Source organism: Amblyomma maculatum, chromosome 6 (assembly GCF_055883805.1).
Source record: "Amblyomma maculatum isolate TAMU_Amacu chromosome 6, ASM5588380v1, whole genome shotgun sequence".
NCBI classification, from domain to species: domain Eukaryota; kingdom Metazoa; phylum Arthropoda; class Arachnida; order Ixodida; family Ixodidae; genus Amblyomma; species Amblyomma maculatum.
This window is the reverse complement of record NC_139349.1, coordinates 29916277-29938372: the sequence shown is the minus strand read 5'-3', so window position 1 is coordinate 29938372 and position 22096 is coordinate 29916277. Positions and strand designations below refer to the sequence as shown.

Genomic DNA, 22096 nt, shown 5'->3' with positions numbered 1-22096 from the left:
TTGCAAACGAAAGGAGCAGTCGGCTGTAGGATAGTGAAGCCCGTACAATGGCGGCCTTTGGAAGCTGGTCCGCGCGTGCAAGGCTGTTGTCATCTTTCGCTGCTTTTTGTGTGGCTCGTGTCGTCCTCGGAGACCCTTTGTGTCAAGAAACGACGCCGTTCCATTATGATCATCCACAGCTGACCTGCTCTGACTTCGCCAGCGCCGAAGACCTCGAGAAGAACATTCCCGGGAGGTCCAACAATGGGGGCAAACTAGAACTCGTCCTCAAAGACAGTCGCCTAGAGCTCATCCCACGCGAGGTATTCGAGAAGGTCAAGCCCTCTACGCTCGTCCTGAGCAACGTTACGGTGAAAAGTTACCGAACGTCGGATTCCGATAGATCGTCCGTGTTCGAGGAGCTTCGAGACACCTTGGAGAAGTTAGTCTTCCACAAGAACAGCAGCCTGCCAGAGTCGTGGAGCTTACTCAAGGGCAACCGAGCCTTGAAGGAGCTGCTGCTCTTTAGAATGGCGTCACTTTACCTTGGCCGCGACTTCAATGAACTGCCGCCCAGTGTCAGGGACGTGGCCATCGTCCAAAGCACGGTTTCGGGCGTGGACGACGGCTGGCTGTCCTCCATGGATAACCTCGAGAGTCTGCGCATCGACAAGGTCGATTTGGACAAATTCGAAAGGACAATGCTTCCGAGGCCTGCAAGCAAGCTGAAGTATCTTACGATAACGTAAGTACGGAAGTAACGCTCCTTCTCGTTGTTCTAAGACCCACGCTTCTCGACGAAAACACGAGGAACCGTTCTGTGACTAGAGCGAGTGGCAGCATTCAATTGGGCAAGACAATAAGCACTTGAGTGATTGCACAGGAAAAGCAGATGAGGAACAGGACAAAGAATAGCGCTGTAGATTATTTATATGAGTCAAAACATTTGTCTTAGCAAAACAAATTCTAGAATGCTAAACAAAATTTGGTTCCGATCAACATTCTTGATCTCATAACATGCCTGGTCGTGCTCCGCGGTTTGTATGTCCAGATCTAAATCATGCGCGTGTCAAACGATATCTAGTGACTTAACCCTTGTTTAAGAAAAGTCACTGCATCCCGTGTAAATGAGTACGGCAAAAGGCAAAAGGGAAGCAGTGAAATGAAAAAAAGAAAGGGGGGAGAAAGGCAGAGTCAGCCTCACTTACGGATGTTCTTGTTATTGATCGCTTTGCCCCCGCACGAAGTTTTGCACCTACAGCTTCTTGTGCACGTTTTGAATTGCGCATACACATTTCACTGCCGTACCTTCCTTGTGGTCATTTGAAAAAAGCATGCCTGTTTCAAGCAATATCACAGCATCAAGACGTTTTGTTTTTGTACCACTAAAATGTCCATCGCGAATTTGTCACCGGTCTTCATGTACCAGAAATATGAAAGGCAACGAAGTTGAGCATTCAATTAATGATTACTTGAAACCTAATTTTTACACACGCAGTTTATTTTAACTAGTTTTCATCTTGGTGTTAAGATCCAAACGTCATTTTTAACTTTAAAGGGAAATGATAAAAAAGAATTTTGTTAAGATACAAACGTCATTTTCAACTTTGACAGAGAAATGATAAAAAAGAATTGTCTTTTTTGTGTCAACCTTTCATATCGGAGGAATCTATATATGAGAGCAAGTGTAAGGCGAAGCAAGTTAGTGAATGCGCGGTGACAAAAACAATGAAGCCATGAATTGATTATAGCCTCAGTCACTGGTAGGAAAATATAGGGACTGAACTCTGTGCAAGTTGTTATGAATTCATACTGGGCAACAGTGCAATAAAGGTGGGACAAGGACGAAACAAGTGCTCCAAGGGCGAAACAGGCAAGTCCTCATCCCTCCTTTATTACGCTGTTCCCCAGTATGAAAGTATAGGGGCTCAGAGAATTTCACCTCAAATCAACGTTGGAATTCAGTTGTGAATAGTTTTCTATACTCTAACGGATTATGAACATTGAACCGCAGGCTTGCCGTGGATTTTAATGGTCCCTTTTTCACATCCTAAAACATGACTATTATTCCCGTTACACACATTAGCGGCACGCGCCTGTCAGCCCTTCCTGGGGACTTTGCACTGGACTTCCCGGCTCTGGAAAGGCTCAACCTGAGAAGAAATAAAATTACCACATTTCAAGAGGGCGCCCTAGCTCCGCTGAAGAACGGCAAGGTTGATGTCCTGCTGACAGGTGAGTATCTTTATTCTCGCGTATTGTGCAGTAGCTTAGTTCTTTCGCTCCGAGTAGGCACGAAGATATGACGTAAGCAAAATAGCAGCCAACCAGACGCTCATCTCCGTGCTTCTGTTAGATATATATCCCCGTTTCTGCTACCATTTAGTGCAGGAAAAAATAAATTGTGAAATTTGCACTGCCGATATATTTAGCTCAGCAAGTTCAACACACCAGCTAAGTCACCTAACCAAGCAATTAGTCAGTAAAGGATGAGAAATATCAAGGTTATCGGCATTCACTGCCGTTGAAAGCACATTGTGTCTGTTACGTAATAATAATTAAAAAAAAAAGACAGTTATTGGGGAGTAAATAAAGAGTGGAGAAATATAACATTCTTCACCCATTTGATTCATTTGAGTAGATTACAAGTGCAGCGCGAAATCCCCAGAAATTACTTTATGAGAGTCTTTCTGAAAGTAATTGTTCAAAAAAAAAAAACAAGAATTTCTACTCCTTACCGCGTCTACTGTGACCTCACGTGTGAAGTTCATGCTTTCGTTTTTAATCCCCCACAACTATAAGCCTGCAGCCTCCATTCGTTGCTCCAAATTTCTTACTTGGTAAACAGCCGGAAGTAACTTGAGGGCCGAATTAGCAGCCGACATTTACGTACGTTATTTGCGATATAAACCTAAGCAAACATCGTGGACGAGTTCACCCAATTTTTATTCTTGTTAAAAATCTATACTATGGCTACGTTTGTACAAGTTGACATCTGTTCGGCGGTCACATGCGCATTTCATTCTCAGAAAACCAGACCTAAATATAAAACACGATTTTTTCTCCCGCAAGGCTCACACTTGTGAAGTCAAGACCGAGAAGGGCTAATTACCGCTGTTTAAAAGTGAGCAGCGATGCATCTTAGCCGCGTGGATCAATTACCCTCGTTTTCCCTTGAGCGCAATATTACATCGATACAAGCGAATATCTATTTGTCCATAGTGTACTTTTAACAACGGGAGAGCGAATCGATACTTCAAGCCTAGCAATTTCGCTTTTTTTTTTCTCTGACGCGTTTCAAGTCGGCCCCTATAACTAAAAGAACTACCAACTAAGCAAACATACAAACGTAAAGCAATGCCAACTATGACAACAGTCGACAAAGCGCGATTTAGCACGCGGGCTTTGTTTTTCTCCGTTGCCGCCTCACCGAGCGGCGGCGGGCCAGAGTGACCGGTTGGCGCCGCAGGGAATCCCCTGGAGTGTGGCTGCGAGATCCTCTTCCTTCTCGGCTACCCGGACAGCTGGCAGTACCCCAACTGCGAGACGCCCGCCGCGCTGGCCAAGACGCCCCTCCGCGAACTCACGCCAAGCAGGCTGGGCTGCAGCGACGCCTCCGACGAGTGAATTCAATAAAGAAAAAACAAAAAGCGCCTCGCCGCCTATACTCGACGTTTCATCTCGCAACCGTCAGATGCGCTGAGCGCGAATGGGTTCCGGCATGGTCCTTTTTATTTTGTGAGTGCTGCCCCTTTATTCTTTTATGTGCTTATTTCATATTTTTGCACGCTTCGTGGCCGTTCGTGACCTTTGTATAATGCTCTTCAGCGGTTTTTCTATGTAGCGATTAACAATCCCCCAAAGATCAGTATACTCGGCCTGTGAGTGGTCAAAGAGCAATTCATGCATGGCAATCTCGCGAAGCCTTCATTCGTAAGACAGTTGTCAAAGGCTGAAGTGCAACTTATAGGCAAATTCACAAACTAGTTAAACGAAAATGGCAAGCTTATAGTTACGACATCTTGCTTTTCTGTCGTAGGTAGTTTTGTACAGCCGCGCTATATTTTAGTAACTACCCTCCGTAAGTGCTGTTTTTTATTAAGCTCACACTAGATGTTTTGCTCACCGTTCGCACTGAGGTGAGGGTGTGTGGAATACGGAAGTGTGGAATCATAGAAAGACAAACTAGGCGGTAAGGGATTAAGTAAGCTGCAAAGTGCATGCATGTGAACGATAATCTACAAAAGGACCCGCAGACGGAAGCCATTAACACTATCGTGTCACACCCTTAAAAGAGTACCTTAAGTGCCCCCCCCCCCCCTTCTTTTTTTTTGCTCTGTGCCCTTTTCTGATCATGTTAGCTCACCAACTTGCCCAGCAACCTACATTTAAGGTGTCCGCAGAATGTGTCTGCAAAATGTGTCTGCGGGAAATGGCGACATACAGATAACGGCCAGAAAATTAATTGAAAGAACTAGACGCCCAATAAATAACTGATAGATAATCACCAGATAAATTATACATAGCAATGAACTGAATAATAACTAATTATTAAAAAATTAGTTATAACTAATTCCTTTACAATTAAAAATAAAGGTACAAAATGGTTACATAGCGTCATGGGAACTTCATACTACTCATGGGACACTATGGCACCAAGTCAGGATGAGAAGTGTCGCGTGATTCAGAATGACTTGCGAAGAGTGATGACGTCACACTATAGTCGCATTACAAAGAGGTGTCACGTGATTCAGGATGACTTGTAAAAGTTACGAAGTCACATCGGAGTCACTTGACAAAATGTCAGGTTAATCAGGATCATCAGCGCAGCTACAAATACTAATGATTTCGCATTTCTTCATTGAGAAGAGTTAAGCAGCATCGAATATTTTTATTGTACTTTAAGACTATTTTCACTTTATGCCAAAAAACAAAAATGAAATATTGTGTATTTCCATTTTTTATGTAAATTCCAAATATTCTGAGATTGCACTCTAGAAAAATAAGATCAGCAGAAATCGAATAACAAGTTTATTGCAGACTCAAGTAGAATTACCCACCCGAAATTTTAGAAAAACATGGGACTTGGATTGAAACTTAAGTTTCCTCTTCGTAACAAAAAAAAATGTTTTATAGGCCTGCCCTATTCTTTTTGCAACTTTGGAAAGTAAACGTTTCGCTATGTCACTAGCACCGCAGCTTTTTTTCATACCGAAGGCTTCTGCCGTAAAGCCAGCAGTTACACGTTGGAGACTCTCGTAGTGACGAATCCGAACTCCACGAAGACTTCGAAATCTGTACAAATGATATTATAGTAATATAGTAGAATCACAAACAAAGCCCTGTTCACCTACGAGTCTACGTCAGATACTATACAGGGCTTGTTAAAAGAGTAGCCACACACAGTGAAACAGACACAAATATTTTGAGTGCAACAATGGACACACCCAAAGAAAAGCGGCATAAACGACTGCCAGTTTGTGAAGTATATGCAGCACATGTGAATGCTGCAACCTGTGTGCACTGCTAAGCATGGTGGCAGAAATACTGAAATGGTCACAGATACCTGAACGACTTCGGAGTTTTCCTCGTATCAACAATGAACTACTGCAGTGCTTCCATTCACACGTGAGTATACCTCACATCAGCAACAGAGACCGTGCATAATAATGTAAGCGTGATTGTGCGGCGATATTTACAGAAAGGATCTCATCGTAAACGGCGTTAGACGTGGAGAGCTTAAGTCCTTGCGTTGGGGGTGCTAACCAGGTGAACGGACGGCCAGGTGAAGTAGGCGCTCTAGCACGTAGTCTCACGGTGGCAGTTCTCGAGGACGCCGTATTTTCAACCGCTTCGGTGACAACACTACCGCCTCAGCACTGCAGAACTTACATGCATAACAATTCAAGTGCAAGCACATGGCGCAACCAATAAAGAGCACTCACATCTTTAAAATCATGGTCACGTATGTGGCTATGGAAGAATAGAAGGACGGAGACCAAAAGATGGGCAGCTTATACTGAATACAGAGGCATCTGTGGGCAAAGTTGAGAATGCATTTCAGCCCCATTTGCCTCTTGATCGAGCGTCGTTGTCGTGGTATCAGCCCGATGCAGATGTCCTCTGCCAGGTTGTTCTGGGAACCGGACCCCCTCCCGTTTCTTTTGATGACCATTATCGTGCTCATCCTTTTAATTTTTTGAACGTTGTCGTGAAGTAATAAATAAAAGGTCAAGTGGTAGCATGTGACCTTGATGTAAAGCGATTTACACCCACAGATTATAATGCGTGCGTATCAGATTTTTTTTTAATTCCTTTTCGCTACGCTTCGCCCCGCTGGGGTGGCGCAGTGGTTACGGCGCTCGACTACTCTTCCCAAGGATGCGGGATCGAATCCCGGCCTCGGCGGCCGCTTTTCGATGGAGGCGAAAAGCAAGGCGCCCGTGTGCTGTGCGATGTCAGTGTACGTTAAAGAACCCCAGGTGGTCGAAATTTCCGCAGTCCTCCACTACGGCGTCTCTCATAGCCTGAGTCGCTTTGGGACGTTAAACCCCACAAACCAAACCAACCCTTTTCGCTACGCTTCATGCATATATATATATATATATATATATATATATATATTGATACGTGGCAAGGTTAGTCCAGGCTGGCACAGCACACAAAATACAGAAACACAGCAGCGTCGACCTTATTCTAGCATCAATCGTTGCTACCACTTTGTCTTCTTCTGTGTCACTCTTGCTAATCGTTGTCATCTTCAAGTTGACGCGTTGTCATTTTCTTGCCAGAAATGAATTTATTGCTTTTCACGAGTGCAAAAATAAAATAAAGGAACAAAGCCTCAACAAGGATATTTTGATCACTCAGGTACGAAAGTAGGTGGAAGGCTCTGCACAACTTGAAACGTGAAAGCAACGATGTCTAATCGGATTATTTCGGTTATCAATTCATGCATTCCTCTCCCAAAGGAAAGAATGCGTTACCACCGTGCAAGTTTCCTTTCTTAATCTTTTCCCAAGGGAATGCAGAAAGAGAAAGGAAATGTGATAACGGACAGCATAACCGGTGAGGTTAGGTACGGTACCCACGACAGCCTGGGCCGAGGAAAGCTGCACCACACTGTTCAGCGCGCGCATGCGCATATTCTCGCTGATTTCGCCGCTGTGATTTGTCATGCGGTGCTTGTCTACCCGGCGGTCGACGCCCGTGCGTTCAGATAAAAAAAAATACATATTAGGAGAGTATACATTTGTACATGAGCTCTGCCGCGGTGGTGCAGTGGTTAGGGCGGTCGACTACTGATCCCGAGGATGCGGGATTCAATCGCGGCCGAGGCGACCGCTTTTCGATGGAAGCTCACAGCAAGACGCCCGTGCGCTACACGGTGTCAGTGCACGTTAAAGAATCCCAGCCTCAACTACGGCGTCTCTCATAGCCTGAGTCGCTTTGGTACGTTAAACCCTACAAACAAAACAAAACCATTTATACATGTCGATGTCAAGTTCGTTGCTCCGCTATATCGCCACATTAAAACACATCTAAAGATGTCACTGAATCTCTCATTAAACAAAGGTAACTACCCTGATTGTTGGTTTGTTTGTGTGTCCGTTTGTTTGTTTTAACTCTTCTTTTCACCAGTGTCGGAAAACGCCATTTCTGTTATGACATATGGACCAGACTCTTCCTTGGGTTAACTTCTCGACCTAAAGTTCAGTTTACCGGGCACTCAGCTCCAGTCTTATTTTTCGCCACACCTTCGGTCTTCAACTGGACACTCCCGTTCTGAGGCTACTTTCCGGAGAAAAATGTAGCTGGGAATTACTCTCACGAAAGCTTGTCTTTGCTGCACAAGAATGACCTAGGTGGCTTGGAAATGCCCTCGAATTGAAATTAAGCAAACGATTGTATAACTTGTTCACAATGCGACAGCATTAAAGTCTGATCTCCTCTCGGCCTGTTTCTCCTATGTACGTCACTGCTGCTCGCAGCATAGACTGAACCTGCGCAACCGCCGATACAGCCTCTTCAGAGACGTTTACCATGCGTGGTCTCCATCTCCTTTTGAGAGGATTTTCCACTGCGGTAGATGCGCGCGGCGTTGATTGTGGCTCCATTCCAACCTAATACGTGAAGCTGTCTAGACACGTCCCCATACAACCAAGCGCAGCTTTTGACAGGCCAAGTGACCAACGCATTTGCCGACTGCTTACGAAGCCATGTCACGTGGTGTCATGACGTCAAATAGCCCATCTACCAGTCAGCGCTATGTAAAAGCCATATATGAAAATACTAGGAGATATCTACAGTGTCTTCACAGCAGCCGTAGTTTTCCGCAAAGAAAGGTGTTAGGCAAGGAGACGCAATCTCTCCAGTACTATTCTCCTCTTACTTGGAGGAAGTGTTCAGACAGCTGGATTGGAACAATTAGGGATAAGGGTTTATGGAGAATATGCAGTAATCTGAGATTTGCTGAGAACATTGACTTGCTAAGTAGCTAAGGTAACGAGTTGCAAAGGATGATTAATAGCACAAGGGGGAAAATCAGAAGGTACGCCTACAAATTAACATGCAGAAGACCAAAAAAACGTTCAGTAGCATCGGGAATGGACAGCAGTTTACGATAATGTAGCAAGCCGCTGCAAGTGGTAACAGTATACATCTACTTAGGAGAGATAGTGGCCGCAGATCCGAACCACGAAAGAGAGATAAATATATGAATAAGAGAGCATTTGGCAAGTACTCTTACATCACGAATGGCAGCTTACCAGTATCCCCAAGGAGGAAACAGCTGCATCTTACCGGTACGTATCTATGGGGCAGAAACGTGGTGTAGCAGAACAAAAAGGTTTCTACTTAAATTGAGGACAACGCAGTGAGCTGCGGAACGAAAAATGGTAGGTGTAACGTTAAGAGATAGGAAATGCACCGAATGGTCCAGCGAACAAACTTGATTTAATGATATTCTATTAAAAATCTAGAAGAAATGGGCATGACAGGTCATGTAATGCGCACTCAAGGTAATCGTTGGTTCCTAAGGGTATCAAATTGGATTCCAAGGGGAGGCAAGTTAGCAGAGGGCGAAAGAAAGTTAGGTGAACGAATTAGGTTAGGAAGCTTGCAAGGATGAAAAGAATGCAACTAGCACAGAATCGAGCTGATTTGAGGCATATGGAGATACCTTCGTCGTGCAGTGATTATGGCCAGCTGGTGATGATGATTAAGGGTTATATGGGTTGTTAATAATGTCCGGCTACAAATGTTTTATAGCACCTGTCTCACGAAATCATGGCGGGTTTGTTGACGGTTGCAGTGAAGTCAGATCTGTACGCGCACACGAATGGGCTCGATACAGGGTCCATTTGCAAAACATAACTGACTGCAGCTAACACCGTTATCGGATTGACATCATCGCGATAGAAGTGCGAGGATTTAATTCCTCCTTGCAATTCGTTCCTCTTTTCGCAAGGCGTAACGCATTATCACCTCAGTCACCTCACACACCCGCGCAAGCTCAGTCCTGGGGTCTGTCTGGAAACGTTTAAAGCGCGCGTGTTGAAAGCTACATCCGGTGCCCTTATAACCTCGCTAACCGTCGCGATTCTTCCGCAAGACTACGTCCCACGTTTCCCGCTAGAGCGGTTGCGTTGCCACTAACGTCATCCACCATACCCTTCTCCTCGAAGGCCAACGTAAGGTGCAACATCCTCCCCCTTTGCACCTTTGACCCTCAATGTACGACTAATGGGGAATCCCCCGTATCAACTCACAAAACCCCTCTCCCAGACTCTTCTCTCCACTCGAAAATCTTTAGAGCACACATGTATGTTTCCTGCCTATACCTTTATGCATGGTGCTGGCGCCTCGCAGGAACTCACACATTCAATATCGCATAGATTGCGTTAGAATAAACTCTACTTAGAAGCGATACATAAGTACTGTCAAAGATAGAATTGCAATTTCACCAAAATTCCCTAGATGTCCTCGGTGACGGAGCATTTTCACCGCAGTGCTCTACGTGTACAGGAAGAAACTAGCACCGCGAGTTAAAACCAGAAGACATCACGAAGTAAATTCGATATGACATGCGCGTAAAGTGTAAAGTGTACGCACAAGGCAGCGAGGCAGTCACCCACGTGCGCAACTCGGGGCACGCGACGACACGGAAGCGCCCGTATTTATAGCGGCCGCGTCAGCTCGCGCGATGAAGGTCTCCTGTCAGTTGATGAGGAGGAGATCCTGCACGGACGCGCACTTCGAGGAAAGGGCTTCATTTGCGTAAGTTCGCGAACCGTGCCATCACCAAGGGCGAGCAATACAAGCCACGCGCTCTATGCCGCGTTGCAACACCACAAAAAGACAACCCGCCCCGCTTCTCCGCTATTTCACCTCCCCCAACTCCCCTCTCGCGCCTTCTTGCCAGCTCGTCTCTTAATAGGCGAGAAATGCCTGTGCCTGGCGACGATAGCAGCGGGAAGAGGACACACCTGTCTGGTTTCCACCGCCACCTGACCGGCGGCTAGGCTACCACCGTGAAAAGGATCTCCGGCTCGGCGAACACCGGCAAGCGCAGACGCCGCAAAGACGTCGCTCCTGACCGCCATGCGCGGAGTCGTAGGCGCAACAGTCCTTACATTGTGCCTCGCGCTGGGCGCGAGGTGCGAGCCCAAGTGCGAGGACACTACACGTCGGCATGCCCTAGTGCCAGAGTTCACGTGTTCGGGATTCAGCAGCCCGGGTGACTTCCAGAAGCACTTCAAGCATGACACCAAGACTGGAAGAGACCTATGGTTCACGCTCAAGGATAGCAAGCTGGAATACATTCCTGCAGGTACCTTATGTGCACTGTGCATTCTGGGGGAAAAGTTTGAGGGGCTGAAGAGGGTGCCGAGTTCCATGCATGCATGAGTGATGTCAGGCGTAGAAGGGAACTAAGTGGATTCTATGAGGAGGCAAACCTAAAACGGTACAGTAGAGATTCAGTGGGAAGATGAATGCCACGATTTTGGAGGCGCACGATCGCCACTATCTGGCATGCAGTACTAGAGTAAGTTGGAGATCTTGGGTTGGGCCTATGACCTGTACTGAACGTAGTTGCAGATGGTGGCGAATATAACATCGGCGCACTTCGTTTTGCTGCCCTCGCGTTATTTATATTCCCTAATATTAATCAGCATTCCATAACACGGTGCACTGTGTAATTCACGGTTTTTCCAACTCGGTCAATGTGCAACGTTCTGTCCCTCGCATTTCCCGTTTTGGGGAACTGATCACGCATTATTGTTTTAGCGGTCATGGTTAAAACCTTTTTTTTTTTTCGTGTATAGCCCCAGCAAGCTTAGGCCTCGCAGAAGTCTCGAGGGGGCCTCGAAGCCTCGATGAAAACATCCCCAAATTCATGAAGTCGTCGCACGCTGGGCGATGGCCAGAGTCATGCGGCGGCGGCGGCGGCGTGTAGCCGGGCATGGCCGCACTGTTCCAGTATAGTCCTTGATGGCGGGTTCAACGTTGCTAAAATCATCAAGAAAAAAGCATGTGTCCTCGTTGTAGCATCAGGGGACTTCATTCCTGCAATCAACCTGCAGAATTCAGCACCACAAAACATACGCAGCGATATGGAATTAGTAGGCAGTACAGTGAAAATGCGATTGCGTCCATAGCCATGCATTTCCCCAACCCCAATTCAGGCATGATCCGGGGGGCGAAAACCAGAAACAGCACAAAGCTAGTAAACGCTGCGGCCAAACGCAATGAAACGTATTCTAATTAACCATTACTACTGAACCCGACTACTGTACCAAAGTACCCGGATTCGAATCCAACCGCCGGCCTCTGCGTTTTGATGGAGCAGAAAAAAAGCGGAGTCCGTGTGCTGCGCGATATATGTGCACTTTAAAGAAACCGAAGTGGTCGAAATTTTCGGAGTCTTCCACAATGGCATCTCTTATATAAGATGACCAACCAAACCAACTAATCATGAACCCACCTCACATCACAGCAGCCATAAAAAGCATTTCATGCACAGCATTAGAAGCCGATCGGTTATATCTGGGAGCAAATAGCGCTGAATGACTGGCAATATTTCTGGGATACGCACCCATTACAAATACATGTACATATATCAGGTGCTCCAAGGAAGCCGATGATTAATTTTTAACAAGTGCCTTTTTAAGGCATGGAGATGGCCTCTGAGGCACAATTTTAATCTTGGCATACATCCGAAAACAGGGAATAATGTTAACGAGTAAGCTGGTTAAATTATTTTTATAATTAACTTTTAACTATTACGGTTAGGCATGCGATAATTGTAATCGGCCTTTAGTATAGCCGTATGAGTTTTGGAATTCGGAAACGTGGTTACCCTCGCCACTGTGGATCAACTAGTTTAGCCATCTGGCTCCAAAAGCGCGTTTTCAGAACACTTGCGCTCTGAGCACCAACTTTATCGCCGCCAATCAAAAATGATGGAAGTGCCAAGCCACCTTCTCTGTCCTGCTTGGGCTGGAGCAGCAAGAAGCGCGAGCACCATAGCGCAGGAGGCACACAGAAGATGACGCAGCACTTGTGCCATTGATACATGGCGCTATAGGCCGCGGGCTGCAGTGCTAGAGCGCAGGTTATCCGAAATTCATTGAGCCACGCACTCCCTGAGTACGAATTTCGAGTATCCTTACGTACGTATACGTAAGGATACTCGTGTTCTCTGTATTCTAATAATATTACATTTCTATTGCTAATGACCGGATACTAACCTCCTGTTGCAGCTAGATGCCTAGAGGTGATAGTTAAAAAGGTAATTATCAGAAATCAGCTCATCAGCTTATTAGCATTCTTCACTCAGCGCCCTAGAACGAATAATAATTTGTTCTTTAATATGCTCCTTGGGACACTGAAGACACTGCTGTCACGTGGAAGGGTTTTTATTGTTGCGCTACTTGTTGCCTAAGTTTAAGCCTAAACGTTAGCTAGGTGCGAACATTTTAGTCACCTTTTCTTCAAAACGAGCTGCAACTTCTGCATTGACACTATTCGTGAAGCCAACAATTAAAAAGTGAAGTAGTCAGTCTTTACAAATCAGTTAACTTGGACAAACGAAAGATAGGATAGGCGCCTTTTCAAAGCCGTGAGGTAATTACACTCGGCTATAGGACACTCCGTATTTAAAAGCTGGCTAACATTATTGCTGATTCCCCTGTGTGTGTGTGTGTGTGTGTGTGTGTGTGTGTGTGTGTGTGTGTGTGTGTGTGTGTGTGTGTGTGTGTGTGTGTGTGTGTGTGTGTGTGTGTGTGTGTGTGTGTGTGTGTGTGTGTGTGTGTGTGTGTGTGTGTGTGTGTGTGTGTGTGTGTGTGTGTGTGTGTGTGTGTGTGTGTGTGTGTGTGTGTGTGTGTGTGTGTGTGTGTGTGTGTGTGTGTGTGTGTGTGTGTGTGTGTGTGTGTGTGTGTGTGTGTGTGTGTGTGTGTGTGTGTGTGTGTGTGTGTGTGTGTGTGTGTGTGTGTGTGTGTGTGTGTGTGTGTGTGTGTGTGTGTGTGTGTGTGTGTGTGTGTGTGTGTGTGTGTGTGTGTGTGTGTGTGTGTGTGTGTGTGTGTGTGTGTGTGTGTGTGTGTGTGTGTGTGTGTGTGTGTGTGTGTGTGTGTGTGTGTGTGTGTGTGTGTGTGTGTGTGTGTGTGTGTGTGTGTGTGTGTGTGTGTGTGTGTGTGTGTGTGTGTGTGTGTGTGTGTGTGTGTGTGTGTGTGTGTGTGTGTGTGTGTGTGTGTGTGTGTGTGTGTGTGTGTGTGTGTGTGTGTGTGTGTGTGTGTGTGTGTGTGTGTGTGTGTGTGTGTGTGTGTGTGTGTGTGTGTGTGTGTGTGTGTGTGTGTGTGTGTGTGTGTGTGTGTGTGCGTGCGCGTGCGCGTGCGCGTGTGCGCGTGCGCGTGCGCGTGCGCGTGTGCGCGTGCGCGTGCGCGTGCGCGCGCGCGCGTGCGCGTGCGTGCATTCATTGTGAGAACTGTGTTGTGGAAGATGACGCTTTTGCCGCATTCTGATCAGCATTTAGCAGTGCTTGGGCTTCGACAATTCGTTTTGCACCTTAATGAGTCAGACTCCCCATGTGAACTCAAGCGTTAACCCCGCAGGCTTCCTGGGCGAACACCAGGCGTCCATGTTAGAGTTCAGCAACGTCACCCTGGGGACCTTCTTGGAGCCGGATTCCAACCGCAGTCTCTTCTCTGGCCTGGAGCCGTCGCTCAAGCGGGTCACCTTCACGCAAGGCAGCAGCCTTCCTCGCACGTGGGCCACGCTGCGTCCGTTGGGCAGGCTCGAGGAACTGGTCTTCTTCGAGATGACTGGGCTCAACCTGACGCGTGACTTCAACGAACTGCCCGCGGGGCTGCGAAAGGTAAAAACGATCCCGTGTTCTGGCCTCTCTCTGCGAGTGACGAAGTGATGGCGAAACTTGCGCCATTTCCTGCCTTCCTCACCCCTCCCCTTAGGGCATCAAGTTCTGTTTTGCCCCTAAAGCATCTGGCTGCCATTAAAAATGCCCCATCCGTGCCGATCCGTTATAGCAAATATGACGGTGCCAATTTTGCAGGTATTGTCAGGTGGAAATAAAGGTATATGTGGGTAGGCAATATCTGAGCGGTGATGGAGTGCTCCCCTATGCCTAATAAGCAATACAGCACTCGATCTGCTCTCAGAAAACTATCTGGTGCTTTCGTGCATAAGGTACTGTACATTGTGAACAAAATACACTTTGTTAAGCTTGCTCGCGATTGCTCTTCATTCCAGTTTTTAGAACGGTTGCATTTCCGTGTATCCACGGTATTAATACACGGAATATTTTGAACACGCTGCATTTGATCGGGCATATTTAAGTACAGGGGGATCCACTTCTAGTTATAACCCGGTCACTACTTTCAAAGCAGTATTGCGTAGGATGCAGGCGCTTATCGAAGAAAAAAAAAACGTATATGCACAATGGGACGCGGAGGTAATGCTTCGCAAGGCTTGCCGCCTAGCTTTATGGAATGGCCGGGTCGGACGCAATGATGCTTTGAAAGCAGTGGTCGTCTTATAGTTAAAAGTGGATCACCCTGTACATCGTGACTACACAGCAAACATTAACTACGTCTATTCACATAAGTGCTGCGTCGCGTATCTATGCAGTGAAGCCTGCTTTTGGAGTGTATTGATGGTGTGGTTTGGTTTATGGAGTTTAACGTCCCAAAGCGACTCAGGTTATGAAAGATGCCGTAGAGGAGGACACTAAAATTTTCGGTCACCTGGTGTTCTTTAAAGTGCACTGACATCACACAGCACTCGAGCTTTTCGCCTGCATCGAAAAGCGGCCGCCGAGGCCGGAATTCGGTTCCGCATCTTGGGCACAGCGGTCGAGCCCCTAACCACTGACATCACACAGCACTCGAGCTTTTCGCCTGCATCGAAAAGCGGCCGCCGAGGCCGGAATTCGGTCCCGCATCTTGGGTACAGCGGTCGAGCCCCTAACCACTGCACCATCGCGGTAGGGCCAGCGTGTGTTGAATACAAGCATACTGCATGCAAGTGTACTGACGTCACTGTTCTGCATACAAATTTTCTGAAGCTCTAGTGTATGAAGCAGCGTATTGCAACGATGGTACTGAAACAACGTTTTCACTCGGCTATTCCACTCCTATTAACTTCCGCAGTTTCACTTGTTCAGGCGACAGCCGTACCAGCCTCGTTAGAAAATATTCCATCGGCGACCGTTGTGTTGACGAGGCCGGTCGGTAATCCCAAAAAGATAGCGTGGCAACAGCCGTCGTCTAGCCACCGAAGCGGAGAGTGCGATTATAGCATACACAACAGGTATTCATATGGCCACAACTGGCAAAGGCCCCCAGTATATGCAGCCCCTGTGGACCACGAGAAGCCATAATTTCTCCCATGGCTTCCCATTCGCTCGTACTAGCGAACCTCCGCATAGCGACAGTTTTCCCTTCTTTAGTATCCAAAACTGTGAGTAGCGATTCGTCTATAGCACTCCTGGCGACACCATACAATCTCCCGCTGCATATAACATAAATCTGCCAATTAAGCTGGAGGCTAGCTGGCGAAAAGCGTTCGAACCAACCATATATAAACTCACAATGAGCCATGCATTCATGACTTCGCCCTCGCAGCGCATAAGCAGTATTTAGTGCCACCCGCATTTTTCCCCCTCCCAGGTGGTGATAGTGCGGACAGGAGTGGGCACCGTAGAGGACGACTGGATGTCTTCGCTGCTGAACCTGGAGAACGTGCGCATCCAGAGCAGCACGCTGGACAAGTTCTCCAGGGGAATGCTGCCGAGGCCTGCGCCCAGGCTGCGCAAGCTGACCATCGGGTGAGCATCGGCTGCGCGGGTAGCCGAAGAACCTCACTAATTCATCCCCTCCTCTACTTTCCTGTTTTTAATGCCTACGCACTTTCATCTTTGTTTATTGTACATGTTGCATTTTCAGATCGCAATGCATCTTTGCATGCCGACGCAGTAAACCTCGGAACTCATTCTCAAAATATTCGTTGTCAGCTCCTGGTTACCGACGCCAGAAATTTCCCGCATCCGTACCCAGTACACTGGTCGGCAGACGATAACCGTGCTATTGATAGCGAAAAAATAAGGAGGAAAGTTTTTTTGGTTGTAGACAAGCGTCTTCTACACCTTGGAAGCAAATCTGAGTATATACGTTACACTGCGAATGCGAAAAAAAAAAGTATACTTCGACGTTATCCTCAGTTCCGTAGCAGTGATTGAAATGCATATTTCAAATCTTGTGTTCTGTGAAATTCCTCAACACAAAATGGCTTTAACACGCCCCCCTTTTATTTCTGAAAATGGCGTAATGAGGAGCAGTCATAGTGCATAAAAATAATAAAACCTTAAGGGGGAACTTACGGACGATTACGTGCTGTTAATGCGAGAGCCAACGGATTTCGATGGCGGTCAGACATTACGTTGTCGCATTAAAAAACTGTATTACGGTTCATAATCTGCCATTTCTTGGGGTGATCTGGGATATGCGTGCCTACACGGGGAAGACATTTTTCATGCACCCAGCAGCTCACTCCCACCTTTTGCAGCTATTTTTTCCTTGTGAGCAGGAGCAACGTACGTGATTGACTGCTTTCCCATTTTCTCCAAGACATGTGTTTTTGTCTGCCTTCCTCTTAAAAAATGTTTGTATTTGTGTACAGTCAATAGCAGCAACGTATGAAATAGTTCTGTAGGTTTCGTACGCTTAATGAAAAACAAAATGATAAAATAAGATAAGCAGAAGTAAAAGCGTTCTTAAAGCTGCAGTTTGCGTCAGCTGATCAAAGTCCCAATCCTCATTTCATCGCGCGTAATAAGGATCCATAATTAGTTCCCTGGCGCCAAACGCAAGCCAGTCACAGACCTTTCGCATATATGAAAACACTGGTGATTTACGCTTGTTTTTGTAGCGCGATTTAGCGCCTTCACAAAGCTGCGCGTTTCTTTTTCTTGAAGTGAGGGAGGTTTTGTTAGTGTACAACCGAAGACAATGCATGCGTCAATGTGACTCAAGTGCAGCACTTAACAATGGGGTGCTTAACAAAGCGACCACCTGTACCTTTGCGCGCACACGAAGAGTCGGGTTGAAGGTAGAGCAGCCGAAAGTGCGCATTGGTGGGTTAGTTGGTTCTGCGTATTGTAGATGAAGTTAGCGCAAAAACTTTCACGAAGACAGAGAAAGAGACACGTCTCTTCTCTGTATATTTGGGTGTGGCTGAGGGATTAAAAAGGAAACAGCGAGCATGTGCAAAGATCGTCGGGACAGCAAGACACACATCGCGAACCTGCGATACGGTTATCATAAAAACGAGTAAAGAAAAACGCATGCAGCGTCGTAAATCTACAAAGACGTGTCACTAGCGCATTGATCAGATAGCTTTTGATATAAAAGCCTCTGGGTAAAACCAAGCTTTTACATTGGACGCGCTGCTGCCAAAATCGTATGTCCTCAAACCGTTCCCTACAGATACTGGCACAGGCATAAACATGCCTCACAATATTCGAGGTTTTTTAGTTATGCTTTATTTCTTCACTTTATAATGGCCGCTGCATCAATGATCGGCTACGGGAGCACGCAAGAAATATAGATCATACACCAACGAAACCTCTAATCTTGTGGAGCATGTTTCCGCCTGTGTCGGCAGGACCGCCAATGTAGAAGCTCGGCTTGTCCTAATGTCACTTCGCGAGTGGCATTTCTTTGAAGATTTAAGGTGATAATTGTGTTTTCCCTAACTATTTTTTAACATAATCGTAACGCTGTGTGTGCTTGCAGCGCCCGGCATCTTTTCGGGGGCTCATTGTTTCCTTTTTTATTCCCTCTGTCACACCCCAATAAACAGTTGGTAGTAATTAACACCTGTCTTTCGTCGTATTTTTCTCTTCCATGTCTTTGTCAAAGTTCTTGCGCTAATTTCATCTACAACAAGAACAGCCGAGTAAAACAATTTTATTTCTCTCACAGGGACAGCTCTCTGATGTCGCTGCCTGAGGATTTCGGCCAGGACTTCCCCGTTCTGACCCAAGTGAACCTACGTCAGAACCTGATAAGCAGCTTCGACGAGCGAAGCCTGTCACCGCTGCGAAACAGCAACAAAACGACCGTCGTGCTATCCGGTGAGCCCATAGATTCAGCCATTTCCGTGATTTTGTCATTCACTGCTCCTCCTTTCTTTTTTTAATCACCCTCTGCCCATTCCTACGTAATTGTGTCGCGATGTTATGATACTGCGTCCAAGACGTCATTTGTTGAGCGAAGGGCATCAGAATGAGCTGCGCTCGCGCAGGTGGTGAGTACCAGAGGTGATTTACAAGTGGTACTTGCAAAAGTATGACTGAGCGAACTTACACGCTTCGAACACAAGTACTAAAGTCCACTTGTAACTTCCCTAAGTTGGTCTGAAAAGGGGTTAAAAAAGAAATACCCCCATTGTTTTATTTTCTAGAGTTCCAAGCAAAGTGACGATGCATATAATGCACTGTAATTTTATAGAAATTGGCTAGTTCATTCAGTTTAACATCCCACAGTTACTGAGGTTATGAGTGACTTTATAGAAGAGGGCTCCGAATAATTTCTATCACCTGGGGTTCTTTAATGTACAATGATATGACAAAGTGCACGCACGTTCACCTTGCGTTTCACATCCATCGAAACATAGCAGCCGCGGCCGGGAACGAACACGGGTACCCGGCTGAGTAGTCGAACGAGCTAACCACTGAGCCACCGCGGCGGGAATTTCGCGGGATTCAGCTCTGCAACGTAATATATTCATGCGACTGGCACTGATGGTAACAAATACAAAGCTCCCCGTAAACGAAAAATGACGGACGATTACTATACCCGGTGACACGACGTTTAAGCGCAACTGTTGAGATATTTGGACCATAGGCGATCGCATACGGAACATGCAGCGCCGAACGGCGGCAGGATTTGGCCTGACATCGATGGCGCTTCTCTGTACGGCCGGAGCGTTTCGTAGCAACCGCCACCGAAGAGGGAGCATGACACACTGCACCACTCTCGCCCTCCTCTTTCCTTCTTGCGTTTTCACCTACCCCTGCCGTAATCTCCTCTTCCACTTTTCTCCTCATGTTTTCGCCACATTCTCCTTTTCCACCTTCCTTCTCGGCCCTCCGTCGTACCCTCCTCCTCACTTTCTTCGCGCCCTCTTCGCTGTCGCCGTACTTTCATCCTCCGCTGTGCTCCTGGCTCACTCTGTCGTTTGATCAAAACACACCAGATTTCAAGTTGAAGTCCAGTGTGCTGTCCCGTCAGTTCTTTTTGCCGGTATTCGTTGTTTTTTCGCGTTAGTTGCAATACCTTAGTCGTTTATACAAACCAACCAACTAGCCCAACTGTCTTCTTTGACCCATCTGCTGTTTTACACGCCGAGGCCAAAGCCGCTCAACCCACGAGCGAGTGCCTAATAGCTGCGCTCTAAAAGGAGGCAGCCATCCTTATAGATTATCGTCTCATGGTTTCACACCACTTAACTAGCGTCGTATTACCGAACTCTCAAGTTTATTGAGCAGTCTAATACTGTGGACAGCTCACGATGGGATCGTGGCAGGTGGGAAGAAACTATACTGCGCGCTTATACTGTAGCATACCTTGCCACTGACCTTGATTTAAGAATAATGCGTCGCTCTGGACAGCGCATGGCATCAACCTTCGTGAGATACTAAGACCATGAAGGCGCGCTGTGCTAAAGTGCTTTAATGCTCATAATGCAAGTGCCTCCGATTCGCCAATGTGCCTGTGAATGATATTTAGGAAAAAGTTGAAACAAATGATATTAAGACTGGCTGAAAGCACACTAAATACAAATACAATTACTAAATACAAAGGATGTACTACTTTCTGGTTTTTCTTTCATCATTTCGTGCATTTCGGGTTGCACATATAATTTCAAATGTCTAAGTAAGCTGGTTTGGTACGAAGCTGTGTGGGATAAATTACATAGAAACGGTGTCTCAATAATTGTGGTTATTTTCCTGTCGTGACGAAAGCAGTAATATCGGCACCGTGCAGGTCACCCAATTTATGCAGCTATCGGTCGAAGCTACACTTCTCATACTTACTCCGCGGACTCATCAATAACGACAAAATAAAAGCTCAACATCACCAGCATGACACCCTTTCTTAAGAAAAATTTATAATTGAGAAAAGCGGTAGGGTTCGAATATTTTTAAATCCAAGAACGTCTTAACAATTAACGCAAGGGGCGGATTGGCAGCGGGGAAATTGTCCAACAATTGTCCAACCCCCTGCCAAGCACGGCGTACGTATTTATTTGTCCTCAATTACGACCTTCCCTGGAGTTCCAAGTTCATGTTATCTGAGTGATCAAATTATACCCGCTCTTCTGCCGCGATCGCTTCTGCGGTGCTAGTTACAACCATTACCAAAAGCAGAGGCCAATATTTGCATTTCTGGGTCGTGCTGTGTGGCTTGTTCTGTACTACCGCTAATGTTCTTGCTCCCTTGGAGAAGAAGTGACTATCATCTTCATCCATTCGTAAGTTACAACTTCCATGAATGCTTCAGCAGCCCCGTTAACCGTCAAGGAAAGAGGACTCTCGGTGTCTTTACTTTTGACAAATGATTTACACTGTGTAATAAATTAATTCGTGTCTACCGAATGCTGTACAGGAAACCCTGTGCACTGTGACTGCAAGGTGGCATTCCTGCTCAGCTATCCCGACTCCTGGACCTACCCCGAGTGCGACTCTCCCGAGGAACTCAAGGGCGTCGCTCTGAGGGAGCTCACCGCTGAGAAGCTCGGCTGCACCGGGGCGAGCGAGGAGCCCTGACAACGTGCCAGGACCCGCACTGCACAGTGCCTTCCTCCCAATGACGGAGGAGGAGTTGGTGGTTAAAGTTCCGGCGATTAGGACTTATCAAATAGAATTAGCGTGACTTGCAGGGTGCGGAAGATTATCAACATTCTCACAAGCCGCGCAAGTCGAACGCCTTTTCCTGATGCACCACCTGAGCGAGACAATAAAAAGTTAACAGAAATGCTCTTGTATGTCTTTAAGACTACCAAAAAAATAGGTCTTGGTTATCTAGTTGTGTTCCTTGTTCACGAACACAGCCAGCGAAGTATGAAAGTCCCATTCAATTTTAATTTACAAAAAAAAAAACGCTACGAAGGAATTTATCTTCGTTGATGCTACTATGGTCCGTTGCTTTTAATGCTCTAAGTGCACAAATTTAAACATATTGAAAATTTCCGGTCGAGTCACAACTCTGGTTCCCAATCGATGCTTGCAAACTAGGATTCAACTGTTGTCTTAATTGTTCAATTCCTTCTTTCTCGTATTTTTTTTTTCTTTGTACAGCAGGAAGAGATGAGAAAGGTTTTAATATACCTATTATTAAGCTTCCTCGAATTAGTTGAAAATTCAGACGTGGCAAGACCAGAGACAAGAACTAAAACTCAAAGTGATAAGTACACAGGTCAACGCTTCCGGACTAGTCCGTTCTACTTCTTCTCCATACTGAGTGTTCCGGTCTTTTCTCGCTCCACCGTTGTGCTGTTTACATCTTCTTGTGTTCCCGCCTTTTATTGCTGGCCCTAT

The 22096-nt window shown here is 46.4% G+C and overlaps 2 protein-coding genes across 2 annotated transcripts; both read left to right on the top strand.

Annotated features, from left to right (window-relative positions):
* On the top strand, positions 1-3625 carry LOC146185357 (toll-like receptor 2). The gene is made up of 3 exons (XM_084605511.1): positions 1-724; positions 2066-2214; positions 3449-3625. Exons 1-3 carry the CDS (start codon positions 48-50, stop codon positions 3604-3606), a joined length of 984 nt encoding a protein of 327 aa, XP_084461637.1. The 5' UTR covers positions 1-47; the 3' UTR covers positions 3607-3625.
* A 48-nt stretch (positions 3626-3673) lies between these two features.
* On the top strand, positions 3674-21525 carry LOC146185356 (toll-like receptor 2). The gene is made up of 6 exons (XM_084605512.1): positions 3674-3717; positions 10403-10810; positions 14091-14353; positions 16164-16321; positions 18477-18628; positions 21165-21525. Exons 2-6 carry the CDS (start codon positions 10582-10584, stop codon positions 21323-21325), a joined length of 963 nt encoding a protein of 320 aa, XP_084461638.1. The 5' UTR covers positions 3674-3717; positions 10403-10581; the 3' UTR covers positions 21326-21525.
* The last annotated feature ends 571 nt before the right edge of the window (positions 21526-22096 follow it).

Coding starts and splice junctions, on each gene's coding strand:
- LOC146185357 (XM_084605511.1), top strand. CDS start 48: ATGGCGGCCTTTGGAAGCTGGTCCGCGCGTGCAAGGCTGTTGTCATCT. Junction 725..2,065: donor CTGAAGTATCTTACGATAAC/GTAAGTACGGAA, acceptor TACACACATTAG/CGGCACGCGCCTGTCAGCCC. Junction 2,215..3,448: donor GGTTGATGTCCTGCTGACAG/GTGAGTATCTTT, acceptor TTGGCGCCGCAG/GGAATCCCCTGGAGTGTGGC.
- LOC146185356 (XM_084605512.1), top strand. CDS start 10,582: ATGCGCGGAGTCGTAGGCGCAACAGTCCTTACATTGTGCCTCGCGCTG. Junction 16,322..18,476: donor CTGCGCAAGCTGACCATCGG/GTGAGCATCGGC, acceptor TTTCTCTCACAG/GGACAGCTCTCTGATGTCGC. Junction 18,629..21,164: donor AACGACCGTCGTGCTATCCG/GTGAGCCCATAG, acceptor AATGCTGTACAG/GAAACCCTGTGCACTGTGAC.